Genomic DNA, 19,997 nt, shown 5'->3' with positions numbered 1-19,997 from the left:
CAAGATTTCAGTGAGAAGCGAGGTTACACTACGATCGTATATACCCGAATTTTGCGTGTTCCTGGCTATATATTGTGATTCTTCGTTGATGTGTGGTGTTAACGATGATTTTGGGATTTTGTTTAGGGTGTATAAATCGTGAAAGAAGGCTTAGGTAGGAGGGAACAGGAATAGAGGCGTGAAGAGGCCATTAGTCACCGTGAAGTCATCTCCCAAGTCGTCTTCGGCAACCTAACAATGGAGACGCGCCCGCTAGAGCCAGTGCCATCCCTAGAAAAACCTGATCTAAATAACCTATGAAGTAGGCTACAGTCCTTCCTTCTTTATATATTGTGGGTAATTACGATATATTTTTACCTGTGGATTCCGATTATAAGTCTGCAAGGGCTAGGGAGGAGCGTTGTTTATTTGCCGTGCTGCGGATGCTGGTAATACTGCAAAATGACGTCATCACCCAGTAGGACCGACCGAGGCAGCTAGGTTGGTTCTGTGGCTGTGAGTGGTGTGTTTGTCTCAGTTTTCCGGCGTTTTCTTTGGTTTTTGCTAATGGCCCGGCACTTCAGAAGGTGTGGACGGAACAAGCAGTGGTTTGTGCGGGCGTTGGTGCCATATTCGCGGCATGACAAGCGTGTTTGAGGGAAGAAAGGTCGATATTTCAGACTAGAATCGCCTGGACCCTGCTTTGGCGTGGTAGTGAGAGAGAGAACAGTTCCATGATTTCCAGCGCAGACCTCAGTTATGTGACCTGTGTGTGAAACGACAACAGTCACTGAAAAACACTGGAGTAACTTATAATATTCCCGTCAACGTTCGATGCGGCATTTTGTGATTCCGTGGATTACGTAATTTCGAAAAAGGAAAACAGGTTATTTGTGGTGTAGAAACGGAGGCTAGGATTAAAGGGCTTGAGTAAGTGAGTGCGTGTGTGCGTATGTGTAACCAGGTGAGTGTAAACTATAATTATCCTTCATTATTCTACTGTTATCGCCCGTTTTAAGTATTTAAAGATTACCGTACCTACGTAATTGTTTGCATACAGATCTTAACCTTTGATAACACTATCATAAATGAATGCAGATGATTAGAGATTAATAATTGCGTGTTGAGTGAGTCTGGTTACGTGTGGGATCGCGTGCTTGCAGATGGGATGGGAGAGGTGGGGTGGAGGTGGATGGTAGATGGAGGTGCTGGTGAGGTTTCTCTTGATAGGAGTAAGTGTGTCAAGAGGAAGAGAATTGCTTGTGCGGTAGCTTATGGTCAGGAGTTGAGATTTGTAATATGAAATGATATCAAGAGGAAGACTTGTTGCTCTACTAAAAAAAAAAAAAAAAATGGAACTTAGAATGTGGATCTCAACTTTATACTTACCAAAGAAAATAATTGTTGTTCGCTCTTGATAGAAGTGTGTCAGATGAAAGGGAATTTGGTTGGCTAAAATAATTGTACTGTTACCTGCAATATAGAGTCTAATTTAGTGCTGTGGAATGGGTGATGGTAATGATGATGGTGATGGTGATGATGAAAGGGGTGTGCTTTTAACTACGTCCCTCCGCTGATGTCATGTTTATTTATTTATTTATTTTTTCTTGGCGCTACCAAAGCATAGTCAGCTGAAGTGAGTCCCCTGGTAGCGAAGAGGTTAATGAAGACGTGTTGGTCCTTAAGATTATTATTATTATTATTATTATTAATGTATTTATTATTATTGCTGTTATTATTTTTATTACTATTAATTAGCATGATTTCAGTTTATTCACTTGCTTGCCTAGTATGGTGTGCGAGATGGTTACTGCAAGGATATTTAAAGGTTGAGAGAGAGAGAGAGAGAGAGAGAGAGAGACAGAGACAGACAGACAGACAGACTGTACAGTTGAGTAATGTGTGTACTAAGAAGGGGATGAGGGAATGGCTGATGGTGTGTGGGCGGCGTGGGCGTGAAGGTCAGGGATAGGGATGGGATGGGATAGGAGTCGAGGAGATTAGGTAGGTAGGTAGAGAGAGAGAGAGATTATAGAAGGGAAAGAAGGAGGGAGGGAGGGAATAATGGAGGAAGGGTGGTAGTCCCCCCTTCCCCCCTTCTGGAATCACCCATACTCTTGGAACTCTTCCAGAACCAGTCCCAAGGATGTTGTACTGGAATCTTACTGCAGAGAGAGAGAGAGAGAGAGAGAGAGAGAGAAAGAAACAATGTGTGCACTAAGAAGAGTGTCTTTGTATTGGGTGTGTGGGCGGCGTGGGCGTGAAGATCAGGGATGGGATGGGATGGGATAGGAGGTGAGGAGAATAGGTACCGGTAGAGAGAGAGAGGGGGGGGGAGGGAGAGAGAGAAGCTTGAAGGTAGAGAAGATCAGCCTCATGAAGGAAAACAGACGGAAGAAGAAAACAGGTGCAATATGGATACAGATAGAGGAGGGGGAAGAAGGTTAAAGATGCGAAGACCGTATATTACAAAGGAGGAGAGGAGGAGGACGGAAAAATAGAGGAAAATGGGACAGTACAAGGAAGGAAGGAAAGTGAGATCTGGTATGGGAGAAGGGGGAGGGGAGCGGTTAGAGAAGAGGTTAATGGAAGAAACGAATTAAAAGTAAAGGAAAGAAGGAAGGAAGGAAGGAAAGAAAGTTTAAACAAGGAAGTGAGGGAGAGAGGGGGAAGAGAACCGGGATGGAATAGGAAGGGTGAATGTTAGAGAAATGATGAAGGAAAGACAAAAGAGGCAGAGGAACGTGAAATGAGAAAAGATTTAAAAAGAAAACGAGAAATGAAGATAACAGGAGGGGGGGAGAAAAAATTACGCATGGAAGGAAAGTGATGGCGAGGAAGATTAGAGGAAGTGAATGAAGAGAAAGAGTAACGAGAGAGAGAGAGAGAGAGAGAGAGAGAGAGAACAGTGGGGGAAGGGTGGTACCGGTAGTCCCTTCCCTTCCCACCTTCTGGAATCGCCCATACTCTTGGAAATGTTCCAGAACCTGTCCCAAGGATGTTGTGCTGGAATCTTACTGCGGAGAGAGAGAGAGAGAGAGAGAGAACGTTGGTGCCATGAGGACAGGATGGATGTGGGGAGGAGTGAGAAGGGGTGAGGATAGAAATGGAGAAAGGAGGAGTGTAGGAGAGGAAGGTGATAAGCCAGAGAGAGGAAATAGCTAAGAAGGGAGAGGAATATTTAGGTATGTCCAGAGAGAGAGAGAGAGAGAGTGAATGAAGGAAAGAACGTTGTGTGTGTGTGTGTGTGTGTGTGTGTGTGTGTGTGTGTGTGTGTGTGTTCTCCCCTACACAATGTACCCTAACTGCTAGGCGACTCTTCCCCACCTTTTCTTTCCATCCTCTTTCCCGTTTCGCTACCTTTCTCATTTCCTGTCTTTGTTAGTTACTCACCTATCCCCCCCACCTCTCTCTCTCTCTCTCTCGTTAGGCAGTAAAATATAAAACAAGATCGAATGCTATATAACAGCTCGGTCGGTCGTCAATAAAGCAGTAATAAAAGTCAGCGGTTAACGGAAGATAAATCCTTGATAAATAAGTTGCTATGGTATATATATATTTTTTTCATACGATGGCAAATAAGTTAAACAAAATTCAATCCTTGTTGCATAGATTAATACCTTCATTCGTAGCTAACTTATTTCCATTTGGTGCCTGTGACCTTCAGACATCATTCAACTTTGGAAAGAGTTTTTGGTTTGGAGGGGTTATATGCAGCCTTCATTTATATCCTCACTGCTAGAGGTCTGTTTTGTGCTGAAATAAATCGTCTGCCTATGCAAGAATAAAATACAAAAATACGTCCTCGGGTGGTGGGGTTTTACATCATCAGCCAGTGTGGTGGGGGGTTGGAAGGGGTGACCTGTGATTGAGTATTGCGACTGTGAGTAAAGCAAGTCCGTCGATAGCAGTGTTTGCAGAACGTCAATTTACACAGGTGGACTTTTAAACTATATATTCGGTGACGCTTGTATGTCGTCATTAAGAGTAAAATTATAGACTTTTGGAATTTCTTTAATGCTATGCCCCACCTCAAAGAATTAGGATTAGAGTATGGTGCAGCCCGTCAGGTCGTATATATAAATTTACCCTTTTTGCAGAGATTCAGTAGTCATTTGTTACCGGTATACCATTCATTTACTCGTGCCAGGCATCTTCGTCTTGTTGCATGCATTGAGTTCATAAGTTAACTCTTGGCTGAGGTGACAATTCATGGACCGTGTTTTTGGAGTGGAAGGATAGTGTATTGATTGTAGGGAAGGAGTGACGTGGAATGACTGGGTGGTGTGGTATGGTGTGGTGTGGTGTGGTGTGTGTTTTTGTGTGAGGGTATTGTATTGATTGAAGGGAAGGAGTGACCTGGAAAGACTGGGTGGTGTGGTGTGGTGCGGTGCGGTGCGGTGCGGTGTGGTGTGGTGTGGTGTGGTGCGGTGTGGTGTGGTGTGGTGCGGTGCGGTGTGGTGTGGTGCGGTGTGGTGTGGTGTGGTGCGGTGCGGTGCGGTGTGGTGTATTTTTGTGGTGTGAGGGTATTGTATTGATCGTAGGTTAGGAGTGACCTGGAAAAACTGGGTAGTGTTGTGGTGGTGAGTCATGCTGGTACCCGCCCTGCTGCTGTTGCTGCGGAAGTCTTAACGTTACCTTACCTCCCCACCCTTCTCGCGCGCACGCACGCACACACACACACACACACACACACACACACACACACACACACACACACACACACACACACACACACACACACACACACACACACACACACACACACACACTTCTGTAGCTATCTTTTCCTTCCTTACCTTCCTTCTTCCTTCCCTCCTCCCTCCCTGTATCTGTTCCCTCTTCCATTTAGCCGTCCCTTCCTCCCCTTTTCGTGTTTATTATTTTTCCTTTTCCTTTGCTTATTTTACCATGCATTACACCTTCCTCTCTATCCTTGTTATCTATCCTTTCCTTCCTCCTTACCCACGTATCCCCTCCTGGTGGGTTCCTTTGCTCCCTCCCCTACTCCCTCTTCCCTCTTCCTCTATCCTTTCCTTCCTTCCATCCTCTTTCGCTTTGGCACCCTTCTCACTCCTTTCCTTCTCTCCCCTCACATCATGGTTACCTCAGGGATGTTTTAACTTTATCTGTGTGTCTTTTTGTATACACCAGTGCCGAGTATTTATGTATGTATATGTGTGTATATATGTACCGTATGTATTTTTGTATGTGTGTGTGTATGTCAGCCTATTGTACAGACAGAGACTAATGGGATGGTGATTATCGGGTCATTATTATTGATGATGTTCCTTATTGCCCCCAAGGAACTGCGTGATTATTCTTTAACAAAATGTCAGCTCCTTCCTTCCTTTTCCTTCCTTCTTCCTCCTGTCATCTCCCCTCTCTCCTTCTTTCCCTTCCTTTCCTCTTTCCTCTGTTCCGTTCTTCCGTCCCGCTTTCCCTATGGCCTCTCCTTCCTCATTCCCCTCCATTTCCCTTCCTCCCTGATCTAATTTTCTCCTTACACTCCCTCCCCCCCCCCATACGTTTTCCCCTTCCCCTTCCCTCTCGGTCCTTCCTCCCCTTCCCCCCCCCCTTTTTTTAAGTCTCCATCCCTCCTTTCATTTCCTCCTTCATCTCCCTTTCCTCTTTCCCTCTGGTCTCTTTACTATCTCCCCCTCCATTCCTTTCTCCTTTCCTCCCTTTCTCTGGCACCTCCCTCCTTTCCTTCCATTTCGTCTCTCTCTCTCTCCCTCCCTCTCTCTCAAGCCCTTCCATCCTGTTATTGCTCTGATTACCGTATTTCTTCTTTTGCTTCCTGTGTTGCCACATTGCTCTTTGTATCCTTCCCATATTTCCTTCCGTCGTTCTTTCTGGTCTTACCTTTATTTCTGTCGCTCCCTTCCTTCCTTTCGTTCCTCACTTACTTTTTTACACTTCTCCATTCCTTACTTCCATCTTTGTTATATCTAATCTGCTTTCTCTTGCTCCTCACTCCTTCATTGCTCAGATCCTTCCCTCATTTTCCCCTTTCCAGCTATGTCTTCCTTCCTTCGTTAATGTCCCTTCTTTCATTCTCTCTCCTTCCTTTCATCCATCGTTTCTTCCGTTCATTCATCCATCGTTTCTTCTTTTCATTTCGCTTTTCCTCGTCTTTCCTTCCATCTATCCTTCGTCCACGCCTCGTTTCACCCCCTGCCCCACCCACCCCACCCTCATGTCTATTTCCTTATTGATGTGGACTTCCTTTCTTTCTCTTCTTTCTCCATGCATCATTATCTTATTTTCCTGTCACGTCTTTCATTCTTATTTCACTTCTGTCATTCTCCTTTCCCTTCTTTTGGTCCCGTGCTGTTTTTCATTGTCTTTAATCTGTGCTGTCTTTAATTTTCTGTCCTTATTTTCATTCTTCAATCCCAGCTCATAATTTGTCTTTCTCTTCATTATTTTGTCCTTTTGTTGTTGTCTCATTCTTCTTAATTTTTTTCTCCTGTTTTTCGTGTTTTTTTCTCATCCTTTCTCTCTGTGTTCGTATTCTCTCTCTCTCTCTCTCTCTCTCTCTCTCTCTCTCTCTCTCTCTCTCTCTCTCTCTCTCTCTCTCACATACCTCACCTTTTGCCCCTTCCTCCCCTAGTATCCTCCCCCCCTCCCCTCTCCCCTCCTTCCCCTTATGGTAATCTCTGTGTGGTTCCCTCTGTTCTCTCCCACTCTTCTCCCCTCCCTCTCCCTCTTCTCCCCTCCCTCTCCCTCTTCTCCCCTTCCCTCTGTCCCTCTTCTCCCCAGCATTCCTTCTCCATTCTGTCTTCATACTTCTTCCTCTTCCTCTCTTTCCCCTTTTTCACTCTCCGCCTCTTGTCGTTCATTCTTTCACCGTCCCATTTGCCTTCCCCTCTCCACGTGCCTTCCCCCCCCCCCTCTCTTCGTTTCTTTCTTTTCGGTTCTTTTCCTTCTCATCCCTTTTTCCTCCTCCCATTCCTTTTTCCTCCTATATTCCTTCTCTGTACCCCTTTCCTCTCTCCTACCCCTTTTTCCCTCCTCGTCCTGCATCCTCTTTCACCCCTCCTCCCCTCCCCATTTCTCTTTCCATTTTCCCTTGCCTCTCCTCTCCCCCTTGCCTCTTCCTCACCTTCCTACTCTCTCCACTTTTCTCCCCTCCCACTACTCTCCCCCTCTCTATTCCTGCTTCCCTCCCTTCTTCACCTCTCCCATAAAAGCCTTCGTATAAGGAGGAAAGCGATAAAACTCTGTGTGTGTGTGTGTGTGTGTGTGTGTGTGTGTGTGTGTGTGTGTGTGTGTGTGTGTGTGTGTGTGTTAGTGATCATAAATATTACCGATAGCTTTAAAACTAGTAATAAAGTGCTAGTCATCAAATACCAAGGTCATTTACTGGCGCTCGAGTCTTTCATTACGGTACATTAACTAATAGTCCCAGTCCTTTAACTTAATCTGGCCCAGTTTTTTTTTTTTTTTTTAATACTTTTTTTAAGCTTCTTTCTCACAGCTCAGTGGCAGAGAAAGACAGTACTGTAACACAATTTCCTTTCTGTAGCAATTTCTTGATTGACTAGTTCTGTATAATATTATGGTGTTAATCTACTGTTAAAATCATAGTATTAAAGATAGATGGGTAAGTTTTAGGTTAAGTTAGGGTAAAACGAGTATAGATACAATTTTAATTCATACCGTAACTTGATTGATTTATAGCTCCAGGTATTTTGTGTTTCTAGACTGTTGATATAAACCGGTGTATATATATGGTATATATATTTGTGAAGTCAGTTAGTACGATTTTTAAATAAGATTAGTTAGCCTACCTAGTTAAAAATGTGAATACCTCTATGATGTAATTGTGTATAGGCTGTATGTCAAGGGCTAGTTCGAGGAGGTCTTTGAATAGTGTATAGTAGTTTTGTTTTTATATGATGTTACTAGGCCACTCCAACAACTTAGTTATGGGATAGGAATGAATCTTCTTGGTCATTAGTCAAATTTGCCTTCAGTCTGACCACACTTGGTCATAGACTGAGCTGAAAGAGGTTAGGGTTGTGTCAGATGAAAGCACACTGACTCTAGTGTGTGAGGTAGGCAGAGATGTACGGCTTCAGGTGTGTCTAGTGTGAGAGAGGTGTAGTGTGTAGAGGAGTGGTTGTGAAGTACGCAATGTGCTAGATATACTCGTACGGTACTGACGTAGAGTCCTGAGACGTGGAGAGTTTAGGTCGTGAATTGTAAGGTAGTCTAGTCTATGTTTAGAATTGAGTTTTTGGCGTTGATATGTGTGTAGCGGTGTGTTTCCGGGGTTTTTCATGTGTAGGTGGGGTGGTGAAGTGTGTAGTCTGTGAGAGAGGCTGATGTAAAGTGCTGAATTGTGGAGAGTTAGGTTCGTTAGAGGGAGAGAGAGAGAGAGAGAGAGAATGAATGAATGAATGAATGTTTGTGTGTAGAATTTAGCTTTTGTGGTGTAAGATTTATAGCCTCGTTGTGAGTTTCCGGGGTTGTGAGGTGTGTGAAGTTAGTGCGAGGTTGTTAGGGTTGTTGAGGTGGTGGGTAGGGTTGTGAGGTATGCATAGAAGAGGGGCCCCATAGCTCCCTCTCCATTCCTTTCTCCCTCCCTAGACCTCTCGCTTCTTCCCTCCTTTCCCCCCTCCCTTTAGTCTCTTCTTTCTCTCATTCTCCCTTCTCTTCTTCAGTCTTTTGCTGTTCGTCTCATCCTGTCCTCTTCTTTGTCTTCCGTTCACCTTTACTCTTTCCTTTCCCCTCTGTTCCTTCTTTCTCATCCTCCCCTCCGTCATTCTCTCTCTCTCTCTTTCTCTCTCTCTCTCTCTTTCTCTCTCTCTACTTATCTATCTTTCGATCTATCTATATTTATCGTAGCTTTTCTTCCCACCCCGAGCCTCTCTCTCTCTGCGCCGTGTTATTTTCGTGTGATGACTCCATGCCCCCCAGTACCGTACCTCTGGCACCTGGCGTACCTTTTTTATGACGATGTGTGTGTGTGTGTGTGTGTGTGTGTGTGTGTGTGTGTGTGTGTGTGTGTGTGTGTGTGTGTGTGTGTGAGAGAGAGAGAGAGAGAGAGAGAGAGAATTAAGTGGAAAGGAGAAAATGAATATGGTGTGAAGGGAAGATGAAAAAAGTAGATAGATATATATGGTTACATAGATAAATAGATAATTAGACAGACATACCGGTAGGTAGATAAAGAGAGAGAGAAGGGGGTGGACGGGGCAGATAATGTATATGTGTGAAAAGGAGGAGAAAGAAATGTTATAGATATACATAGTGATAAATGGAGATAGATAAATAAGCTGACAGGTAGATAGACATTAAAGGAGGAAGAGAGATTATGTGGGAGAGATCGTAACCATACATTGTGGAAGGAATAATAAAATGTGAATACTGTACAAATGCAGAGAGAGAGAGAGAGAGAGAGAGAGAGAGAGAGAGATTAATGAGAAGATTTATGAGGTAGGCGTGAAAGGAAGGATGGGCTAATATAAAGCAGACTGACATGAACAAGAGTATGAAAGAGAAAAAGAGTTATATTTATGAGATGAGCAGGGAGAGAGAGAGAGAGAGAGAGAGAGAGAGAGAGAGAGAGAGATTTGCTCCACTTCGAGGCAGCTTAATTTATCACGCCATCACGAAACCTTCTGCCCAACACGAAAGCTTTGCACGTATCCAGAAATTTTCAAGATTATTCTCTCTTTAAATTTCATGTAATCCGGCAGAGAGACAGGCACACAGATGAACGAACAAAGACAGAATGAAAGAAAGAAAAGAAAGGAAAAGGCTTACGGTAGGTACTAAGGGTCTTTTTTTTAATGATCCTTCCGTCATTATTATTATTATAATTATTACTAATTATTATTATCACTTATTATTGTTGTTACCATTTTTATTATTATTACCGTAGCTGCTACTACTACCGCTATTATTATTATTATTATTATTATTATTATTATTACTTGATATGAGTAAAACATGAATGAGAAGAGTTTGAAAGCATCTTGGTCACCCTCATTGTGGGTGAACTCTGGGATTGGATGTTTGGCGAGATTCATTGCTAGAAATAGAATAAGAGGAAAAGTGGCAGGATTAGAAGAGGCGAATATAGACTAAGAGGAAATATGAGGAAATAAGAAGAAATGGAAGTAGCCTAATAAGAGGAAGAGTGACTAACAGGAGAAGTGGTGGGATGAGAGAGAGAGAGAGAGAGAGAGAGAGAGAGGCAAGGCAGAGTAGGAGGAAAAGCGAAGAAAAGGTGAAATAGTCAGAGGGGAGAAAAGGAGGAATTGAATAAGTGGGTGAAATGGAGTGGATCAAGTGAGAGAGAGAGAGAGAGAGAGAGAGAGAGAGAGAGAGAGAAGTGCGTAGGTAGGTGACAGGAAAAAAGTAGGTACTTTAGAGAGGAATGTGGGGCAGGAAGCAGGTGGGTGGGGAGGTGCACGTGAAGGTGAGGCTGACGCGATCTCTTGGTGTGGAGGAGCAGTGTTGGGTCACAGGAAACGGGTTGCTTAGCTATATTGTCTAGAAGTCGTATTCAACCCATTCAACCTGGGCATTTTTTATTTTACCCTTGCTGCCACAGGGAACGGGTTATCTAGTATTTATATGTCCAGAAGTCCTATGGAACTCCTTCAGCCCGGACATTTTCATTTTATCCCTGCTATATGTCGACAGTTTAATTTTGCTTCCTTTAGACTACATAATTTGACTAATGGAACATATCCCTTCATTGCGATAACATTTTAATTTTATCTCTTTGTCCCCAGACGATTTTTGAATAGGGTACAAAGAACCTCGTGTGGAAAGGGTTTGTCGGTTCTGTATGACTTATTATTAATTTATATTTGCTTTCCTTAGACAGCTTTATTTGACTTTAATGGAAGCCTCTCGTAGTGATGGGGCTGGATACTAATTCCATATAGATTCCTCCATATTTAAAGGTCACGAAGAAGCTAATTCGTCGGGTGGTAGCAGGAATAAAACGAAAAATACCTCCCGGGTTAAAGGGAAAAAAGTAAGCACGCGACACGCTCTTATACGCGCCATCTTAAAACGTAGATAAAAAGTGGGAAAATGGGGAGGGAGGGAGGGGAGGAGGAAGAGGCACTCGTAGGGGAGAGAAAACATATGTGTGAGTTGGGGAGAAGGGGGAAAGAGGTGAAGATGGATAAATGTCAGTAAGAGGTGGAAAGGAGAGAGAGAGAGAGAGAGAGAGAGAGGAGGGTGTGGCAGGAGAGGGGGTTTAAAGGGACTATTTCTGGACATTCCCTGTAGCCCGTATACTGGTCCGTCGACATAGCTCCCTTGCACCACTTCCTTGGCGATTTATTTTCGGAGCTGACTGTTGATGTAATTTTTTATCGTATTTATGCAGAGTATGGTGATATTAGAATGACTTAAGTAACACAATGGCGACAGTAGCGTACAAAAAGCAAAATAAATCGCTTAGGGAGAGGTGTCAGGGAGCAGCGAGAAAGCGGGCTTGTATCTCATCTCCGCCTCGTCTTCCTTATTGTTTTTTTTTTTTGTTTTTTTTTCAATTTCTCAACCCCTTCCTTTCTTCTTGAATTCCTCTTCCTAGTTATTTTCTCCTTTCCTCAACCCATCTCCTTCCTCCCCAACTCTCCTTTCTTACGGTATTTTTTCCTTAGCTACCTCCCTAACCCCTCCCTCCCGTCCTCAACCCTCCTCTTACGTCTTCAACCCCCTCCTTTTCTTCTTCAACCCCCCCATGCCTGTCTCAATCTCACGTTTACACATTCAACCTCTCCCCTTTTACCTCAACCGAATCCTTCTTCCTCAGCCCCTCACTTTCTTCCTCAGCCCCCCACTTTCTTCCTCGGCCCCACACTTTCTTCCTCGGCCCCACACTTTCTTCCTCGGCCCCACACTTTCTTCCTCGGCCCCACACTTTCTTCCTCGGCCCCACACTTTCTCCCTCAACCCCTCAGTTCCTCAACTCCTCACTTTCTTTCTCAACCCCCCCTTTCTTCCTCAGCCCCTCACTTTCTCCCTCAACCCCTCACTTCCCCCCTCAACCCCTCACTTCCCCATCACCTCACTTTCTTCCTCAGCCCCTCATTTTCTTCCTCAGCCCCTCATTTTCTTCCTCAGCCCCTCACTTTCTTCCTCAGCCCCTCACTTTCTTCCTCAACCCCTCACTTTCTTTTCCAGCTCCTCACTTTCTTCCTCAACCCTTCCCTTCTTCCCCAACCCTTCCCTCTTCTCAACCTCTCCGTTTCTTCATCAGCTGCCGCCCCTCCCCCCCTTTTTTTTCAAGCGTACCTCTGCGTCATTGCCTCGCTTTCATCCCCACTCACTTCTCACTGACTTCCTCTGCTCCTCGCTCACCTCACTTCCTCCGCTTTTTCGTCAACCACACCATTCCTTTCTTTAATACCCTGTTTTGTTTTTATTCAGTACCATTCTTACATAAAAAATTAACTAACGCCCAGAGTGTAGCCTACATGAAAGCGTAGAGAATAATCTAAAGCACTTTACCGTATTTTTTTTTTTTTTTTTTTTACCCTCGTAAGACGGTGGCGTCTTGTTTACTTTTATTTTTGTTGCCTCAAGACGATTATATTCAGTTTAGGAAGCTCGTTTTTGTACTGAAAGAGCTAGTGGACAGTAAAGGCCTACCTAACCCTTAAAGTTTATGAAGTCTAAAGTAAAGTTAGTCATCTGGAGAATTTGCGAAAATTATATTGAAAAATGACGTAATTGTGGTGGAGAGAGAGAGAGAGAGAGAGAGAGAGTAATCTTACATGCTGGTAAAAGTGATCTGTCAGTGTTACCAGATATAATGGCACCCGGCTGGCGTACATCAAGTAGTAATCTCTAGTTGACGGGCGGTGCTGCATCACCTGGCAACGATGCTAACTCGTAAACTGACAGCTTTTGTTCCCAAGCTCTGTGTTGATGGCTTAGTTAATTCACGAGGTTGATGTTGGTTGTTGCCTCCTTGGTATCATCAGCATTGTGCGTTGTTAATTAAAGAAATACAGCCCTCCTTTTGAAGTTAAGTGTGTGTGTGTGTGTGTGTGTGTGTGTGTGTGTGTGTAATGGTTCATGGTGCCTTGCTGTATTGACTTGAGTTTCTTCGGTGTTTGGTTCCCCCTCCCCTCCCCCCCCCCCATTTTTTCTGATCGTGTTTCAGTGCCCTGTATTTTATTTATTTATTTTATTTTTTTGTTTCGTTATGTAAAAAGTGGTTTGTTTTGACGCGGGACTTTAACGGAAGGAACTTTAGGTTTTCAACGCTTTACCTGTACTGATGCTGGTGAGATGAAGTGCGAAAGATGATGGTTGTGTTGGTGATGGTGATGATGGTAATGATGATGATGATATGATGATAATGATTGAACGAGGGAGAGGCATTGAGTAAATGTGTGTGTGTGTGTGTGTGTGTGTGTGTGTGTGAGAGAGAGAGAGAGAGAGAGAGAGAGAGAGAGAGAGAGAGAGAGAGAGAGAGAATGATGATGATTGAGGAGGTGGTAGAGCGGGTGAGGGAGAGCGGGAGGGAGTTAAGAAGATGTGAATGGAGAGTGCCTGTGCAAGGTTTTTGGCAGGCTCCACCTAAATTCATGAAGGTTTGGGATCACGTAAGAGCTTGTCGCCTTCTAGTGGTCCATTTATGTCTTGCTTGGAAATATATTATACCGTTAAATGCAACTCGAGTCATGGAAGTGTTGTTACTTGGCTGAAGGCTATGCGTTTTGTATTTTGTGCATTTTTCGTGAATATTGTGTACCGTACTTTTCTCCCTCTTCCTTCTCGTGCCTGTAGGAATTTCAGATGTTTTCACATTCTTAATATTATATACTTATGCCCCTCTTTCATCTGTCATTCTTTCTTACTGGCAACAGGGAATTCTAAATTAAATCAACAGCGCAACTCAAAAACAGACAAACCGTACCCGGCTGAAGATAGACCGGCGCCATGTTTGGGTTCTTGAAAGGCGTTGGTCAGGATATACTGGAGGATGTGGTGGATTCGGCGCAGGATGAGATGAGAAGGTGAGGAATAAAGTAATAAGTGATATGGTAATAAAAATAGCATAACATAGCACGCTGCATGCAGTAGAATAAAAGTAACTCGGGGATTCCGATGGTATTCTTGCATGAATGCCAGCTCCTAAGCCCTGTTTAGATAAGTTTGCCCTTTAAATTATCTTGCTTGACCATTTTCTAGCCACTTAAAGTAACTTTGATATTCAGGGTAAATTAATTCATAAAATACCGTAATATGCTCGAGTTATAATTATGTTCGAGTTCTAGCAAGAGCAATTTTAAGATAATCAGTAATCATGTTGATTACTTCATGTGTTTTAATAAATTGTTGGTTTGGTATCGGAAAATGTGATAAAAGTACTAATTTTTGTATCTATTCATAGATACCCATATTTACAATTACCTTCACATACAACTAGTCACACAAGCTTACACATGCAACAGCACAGCTACTGTATACACAGTGGAGTCGTCTAATACCTGCCCGCGGTTTATGAAATCCACGGTTTATAGAGTTAAGAACTGATGGGAAAAAAGGGTATTTAGTCTGGACCCTCGTGGAACCCCCCTACAGTACCAACGTACACCCAACAAGCCAACAGCAAACACAAACAGACAATCTTAGAAATATTTAATACATGTAGGTAATGGAAATAAACAATAATTAAGTGAAATTAAACAACAATTAAGGCACCTTGGGAGGTGGGGGCCATCCATAACAGAGCCCAGGGAGAGTTAACCTTGAAAAAAAAAAAATAATAATGCCAGGTAGCACTCAGAACTCATGGGGGAACACATCTATAGTTGGCGGGACAGGAGGTAAACAAAACATGGTGGCTGTAGTGTGCACACTTGCCACCAGGGCTGGGCTGTGATTGGCTGCTGGGTCTAGATTGTCTGTGATTGGCAAGCAGCCACGGAATACATCATGGGTGCCCGGATATTATAAATCTCCTTGGAAATGAGCCACTTTGGAACTTAGGAACTGCGTTTTTCAAGTTTTTTCCTCGGAATAAAATGAATAGGGAATGGTTGGGCAAAGTACTGCGGATTACAAATCCGCGGCCTACAGACACACGAATTAGGCGACTCCAATGTACATACAAACATGGATGAATTGACTCATACATCTGTTTAACATGAATGTAGTCACTCAAATTTATATACATTCGTTCACATATACATAGGTGTATTTATAGTCACTCATTTTTATTTGCTTATACAACCATTTATATTTACCTACATTCACATAATATTCAGTGACTTGCATGCACATAGGCTCTCACGTTCTTGAATTTATAGGTTAAAACTGTGCATGTATTTTGCCCCAGGAAACACATATAATTGTAACCTTGCATTTAAGCACATGCAAGCACAAAGCTAAACACTGAAAGCAGTGGCACCCAGATGTCAAGCGTCATAGTTCTCTCTCTTTCTCTCTCTCTGTCTGTCTGTCTCTCTCTCAAGCACACACACATACACATGTATGGAATTTGCTGTACTTCTTCAGCTGCCTGTGTGATTTTCACTAAACTTCCTATAACCTAACCTGACCTTACTAACCCGGGGGCAGGCAGTCATCAAGCCGGGACAACCACAGGCCAGGGGGTCAGCAGGAGCAGCAACGATACAAGGACGTCACTGACCAGGTCACAGATGATCTCGGCACTCTCAGGTTAGTCAGGTCACAGGTCAGAGTGTGAGGAGGAGGAATCACAAGGTCATGAGGCTGGGTCACAGAGGGCTTTGTTCATTGAAAGATTGGGTTACTAAGAAGGCAATTCATTGGGATATTAGTTCACGGAGTTAGGTAATTGGAAGATCGAGTTGCAAAGAGATTAGGTAATTGGGAGATTGAGGTGCTTAGAGATATTGGGAGGTTGAGCTGCATAGAGAATAGGTCATTGGGAGGTTGAGCTGCTTAGAGATTAGGTCATTGGGAGATTGAGTTGCTTAGAGATATCGGGAGGTTGAGCTGCTTAGAGATTAGGTCATTAGGAGGTTGAGTTGCTTAGAGATTAGGTCATTTGGAGGTTGAGTAGCTTAGAGATTAGGTCATTGAGAAGGTAGATCATGAGTCAGTTTAGTGAGTTATTGAATTGGTAGGAGATCAAGTCATTAGGAGTCAGAAGGGTGGAAGGTCAGGTGGCTGGGAACAGAGGCTGGGTGAGCAGAAGTCAGTTTTTGGTTGGTGTGAGAGTGTTAGAAGTCCGTGTGTTGTGAGGTCAGGGCATTGGAAGATTGGTTGCCCTAAAGGTTTGATCTTTTGGGTGTTGGGTCACTGAGGGGAGGTTATGAAAGTCTGTATAATTAGAGGGATCAGGTCAGAGTTTTATTAATGTTGTAGTTTATGCAGCTGTACTGGGGATACAGGTAACATTGCTGAGAGTGGTTTCCTTCTTTGGTCTTTCAACCCTTACCTACAGCATGGAGATATCTTACCAGAACTGCTGAATAACATTCTGGCTTCTGCAACAATATAATCCAGATCATATACTGGGCTGAAGGGGCCCAGTCTGATAACATCTTAAGCTGAAAAAGTGTGTAAGGCTTTACCAGCATAACAAATACACAGTATATATACATATATATTGCTTGGACTGAAGGGCTCCTGACAGCGAAATGCAGTAAATAGTACTATTAATTATGTTATTAAGGAAAATATAAGATTATTTAATTTGCTATGTAGGTGACCTTTTGTGCTGTAAAGGTTATAAGTTAAACCAATATCAAGTAACTGTATGCCTAATGTATTTTTGGCTTAATTTTTGATGCAGGTGTCCATTACATACAGTATTGATGATATGTTGTTACAGTATTTAAAGTAGGGATCCAATATTATATTGATACTAAAAGTTGTTTAGAGATTACAGGTGGTATATACAGAGTATAAATGTTAGGTAGCTGTATGGACTTGTTATAGTTTGATAGCAATGTAAAACAGGATCTCAGTTGACATCTCATTTCTTTCAGGCCAAGCAACCAGCCCCAGGGAGGCTATGGGTAAGTAAATAATAATAATAATAGCTGTATTAATAACTGGTATTAATGGCACTGATTATGCATAGCCTGTATTGACAGTGCTGCTGTGTATGAAAGGTATGTGTTAGCAAAACACTTGATTATCTTACTGGTTCTACTTAATAACCTAATTGTCTCCTTGTTTGACTTCATTTTAGTATCTGTAGTAAACTTTTTAACCAAGATTGTAGAACAGTATAGTACCATAACTTGCCAGAAGTTATTCAAGCATTATTTAATGTGTGTATCTTCCTAATAATAGTTTATTTAGTATTTGGATAACCACAGTCATCTCTGTTATTATTATGTTTGCCATGTTGCCATGTTATGTACTACTTAATAACTGAAGCAGCACCACTTAATACCTGTAGACTAAACCAAGTTGAATTTTGTACTACATGATTATCAATCTGTGTTTTAATATGTCCTACTAACAGTCGTGTGAATATAAAATCCCCTGCAGAGGTCAGGGTGATGGAGGTCAGTACCAGGGTGGGGGTCAGCAGCAGTACTACGGGGGAGGCCAGCAGGGTGGTGGGGGAGGAGATGCTCTGTCAGGCCTCATTGGTGGATTTCTAGGAGGGTCAGTACCAGCCATACAACTGGCATTTTTGTTGATCTGGCTTCACAGTCTGTGATCCTATACAGTACACTTATTTTCAGAGATGAGCAGCTGATTTGCAGTTCATTCCTTTGGTGGTATGTCATACTCACGTGTTGAGCTATGTATACAGTACTTTATATTCATGAAGGTTTTGTATATGTATGGTTTGATTGGTAAGCTTTTGAATGATGGTAGTGAAGCTTGTATAAGGGTAGGTGGGCATCGAAGTTCACAGTTTAAGATCGGTGGTGGAGCGAGACAATTTGAAGATTGTGTTATGTCCCTACAGTATATGGATGGGGTTATTACAGAGGTAAAAACTTGAGTCATTGAGTAAGAGATGGCATTGACAGTGAATGGTGAAGGGCAGAATATGTCAAATCTGGTGTATGCAGGTGATGCTGTGTTGCTTGCAAGTAATGGACAAGAGCTTTGTAGATTGGTCTTCGGTGCAGTGTTTTGGTGTAAAGAGTTCTTGATATCTGTTGACACTGGGCTTTGGGAAGTAAATATGGATAACAGCAGAGTGATGGTGGGTGAGAGAGAAGCTGATTCATAATGTGACGTGATGATGAATGGAGAGAGATGAATTAGATGTTGAAAGTAAAGTAGCACCAGGAAAGAAAGTGGCTGGTGCTTTGAAAGCTTTGTTATGAAAGAGGTGTGAGTTTGGCAGCTATGAGAGGCTTGCATGAAGAAGTTGTAGTGTTTTATTGCCTACATAAACATAAGGGTGTGTGACTGGTATGGCATAAAAAAGTCAAGAGTAAGGGCAGTGAAATGGCAGGGGACAGGGCGACATGGAGACGATTTGTTTGTGGCCACCCCGAATGGTATTGAGGTGTCTGGCAGTAGATAGATAGATAGATAGAAGATCAGTTGAAATTGGATTGTTGGGAAATGTGTGTAGAATGTGGAAGTAGGTAGGATAAGAAGTAATATGTTTTGTGAAATTGTGGAATAAGGAAGTATGTGGACACAAGAGTCGAAGAGAATGTGCTTAGATGATATGATCATGTGAATGGGTGTGAACTGAGTGGTGAAAAGGCTATATCTGAAGTAGTTTAAAGGTGAGAGGAAGTGTGATAGGCCAAGAAGAAGGCAGATAGATATAGTAAAAAAAGGGCATGAGAACTGAGGTATATAGAGGTGAGGCTAGGAAACTGACTGGATTGAACTGTTTGGAAGAATTTTATACAAGTGTTGAAGACTGTATGACAAGGGTTTGACATCCCTGATTTTTCCTGGTGATGACATGCTGATAGGTGATGTGAAGTTTGTAATTGTGAATGATTATGCCTTTTAGGCAGACGTAGGATTCTGGAGGCTTGAATGGTAAGTGAATGGGAGTTTGCCATATTTAAGTGGGCAGACTTATGGTTAGCTTCTCCTTCTGTCAATTTCTTTTATTGCTCGCTTGACTTTACCTCACCCCATCATTAGGTGGAAAAGGAGGTCAAGATGATGGTGATTATTATTGTTATATACTGTACTCCTTTTCATTTATTTTCAGTTCAGGTTCTGAGTAGAATATTTTTACATGTGCATTTATTAATAATCACATTATCACAATATTGGTTTTACATATAATAATGATTTTGTGGTTGTTTTGACCACCAGTAACCAGAGTGGTGGTCAGTATGGTCCTGGACCCCAGGGTCCTCAAGGTCAGTATGGACCTGGCCCTTATGGTCCACCACAAGGTCAGTATGGAGGTGGAGGTTATGGTCCACCTCAAGGCCAGTATGGAGGTGGAGGTTATGGTCCACCCCAAGGCCAGTATGATCCAGGGCCCTATGGACCCCCTCAGGGTCAGTATGGTCCAGGGCCCTATGGCCCCCCTCAGGGCCAGTATGGTGGTGGGTATGGACCACCGCCAGGCCAGCAGGGTGGCGGAGGAGTAGACCTGGGTGGTGTAGCAGCCAGCGTCATCGGTGGTATGTTGAGGTGAGCACCACCTCCCTTGCTCATTTTTGGGTGCCTTCAAGAGCCTTGCCCTGGTTAAGTGAGACCACAGCAGTCTCATTAACTGAGCGGTCCTGGGACATCCACACTTCTGCTGTGCTCATTGCTGACCCTAACTTGGAACTCCAGTGTTTGTTTGCTGAACTTGATGATTTCTTGGTTTCTGCATCTGAACTGGCTCCTAGAAATTGGATTGAATAATACCTTGTGTTGTGTTGGACTAATAAGAATTTCAATTATGTTCCATAGATACTACCATCTTTGTAGCCTAATGTATTCTGTATCATGTGTGACTAGAATATAGATATTATTGTGTTTCTTTTGTTGAATTGATATTAGCCTGTATATCATATGGTTTTAACTGCAGTAGTTTTGTTTGGGACAGAAACTTGCTGTTAGCCATAATGCTGTTCTATTTGATGTGTGTT

At 43.0% G+C, this 19,997-nt stretch overlaps 1 protein-coding gene across 1 annotated transcript in view; it reads left to right on the top strand.

Annotated features, from left to right (window-relative positions):
• The first annotated feature begins 273 nt into the window (after positions 1–273).
• The window catches only part of LOC145393857 (calpain-A-like), a 214,627-nt gene continuing 194,903 nt past the window's right edge, over positions 274–19,997 (top strand). The window contains exons 1-6 of the mRNA XM_080267913.1: positions 274–336; positions 13,836–13,985; positions 15,553–15,654; positions 16,953–16,982; positions 17,464–17,583; positions 19,225–19,551. Coding sequence (XP_080124039.1) covers positions 13,909–13,985; positions 15,553–15,654; positions 16,953–16,982; positions 17,464–17,583; positions 19,225–19,551 — 656 coding nt within the window. The 5' untranslated portion in view covers positions 274–336; positions 13,836–13,908. The remainder of the gene's footprint in view (positions 337–13,835; positions 13,986–15,552; positions 15,655–16,952; positions 16,983–17,463; positions 17,584–19,224; positions 19,552–19,997) is intronic.

Source organism: Coenobita brevimanus, chromosome 25, assembly GCF_032717465.1.
Source record: "Coenobita brevimanus isolate Jiangsu-jjx chromosome 25, ASM3271746v2, whole genome shotgun sequence".
Lineage (NCBI taxonomy): Eukaryota > Metazoa > Arthropoda > Malacostraca > Decapoda > Coenobitidae > Coenobita > Coenobita brevimanus.
The sequence above is the reverse complement of the archived record's forward strand: the minus strand, read 5'-3'. Positions and strand labels throughout refer to the sequence as shown.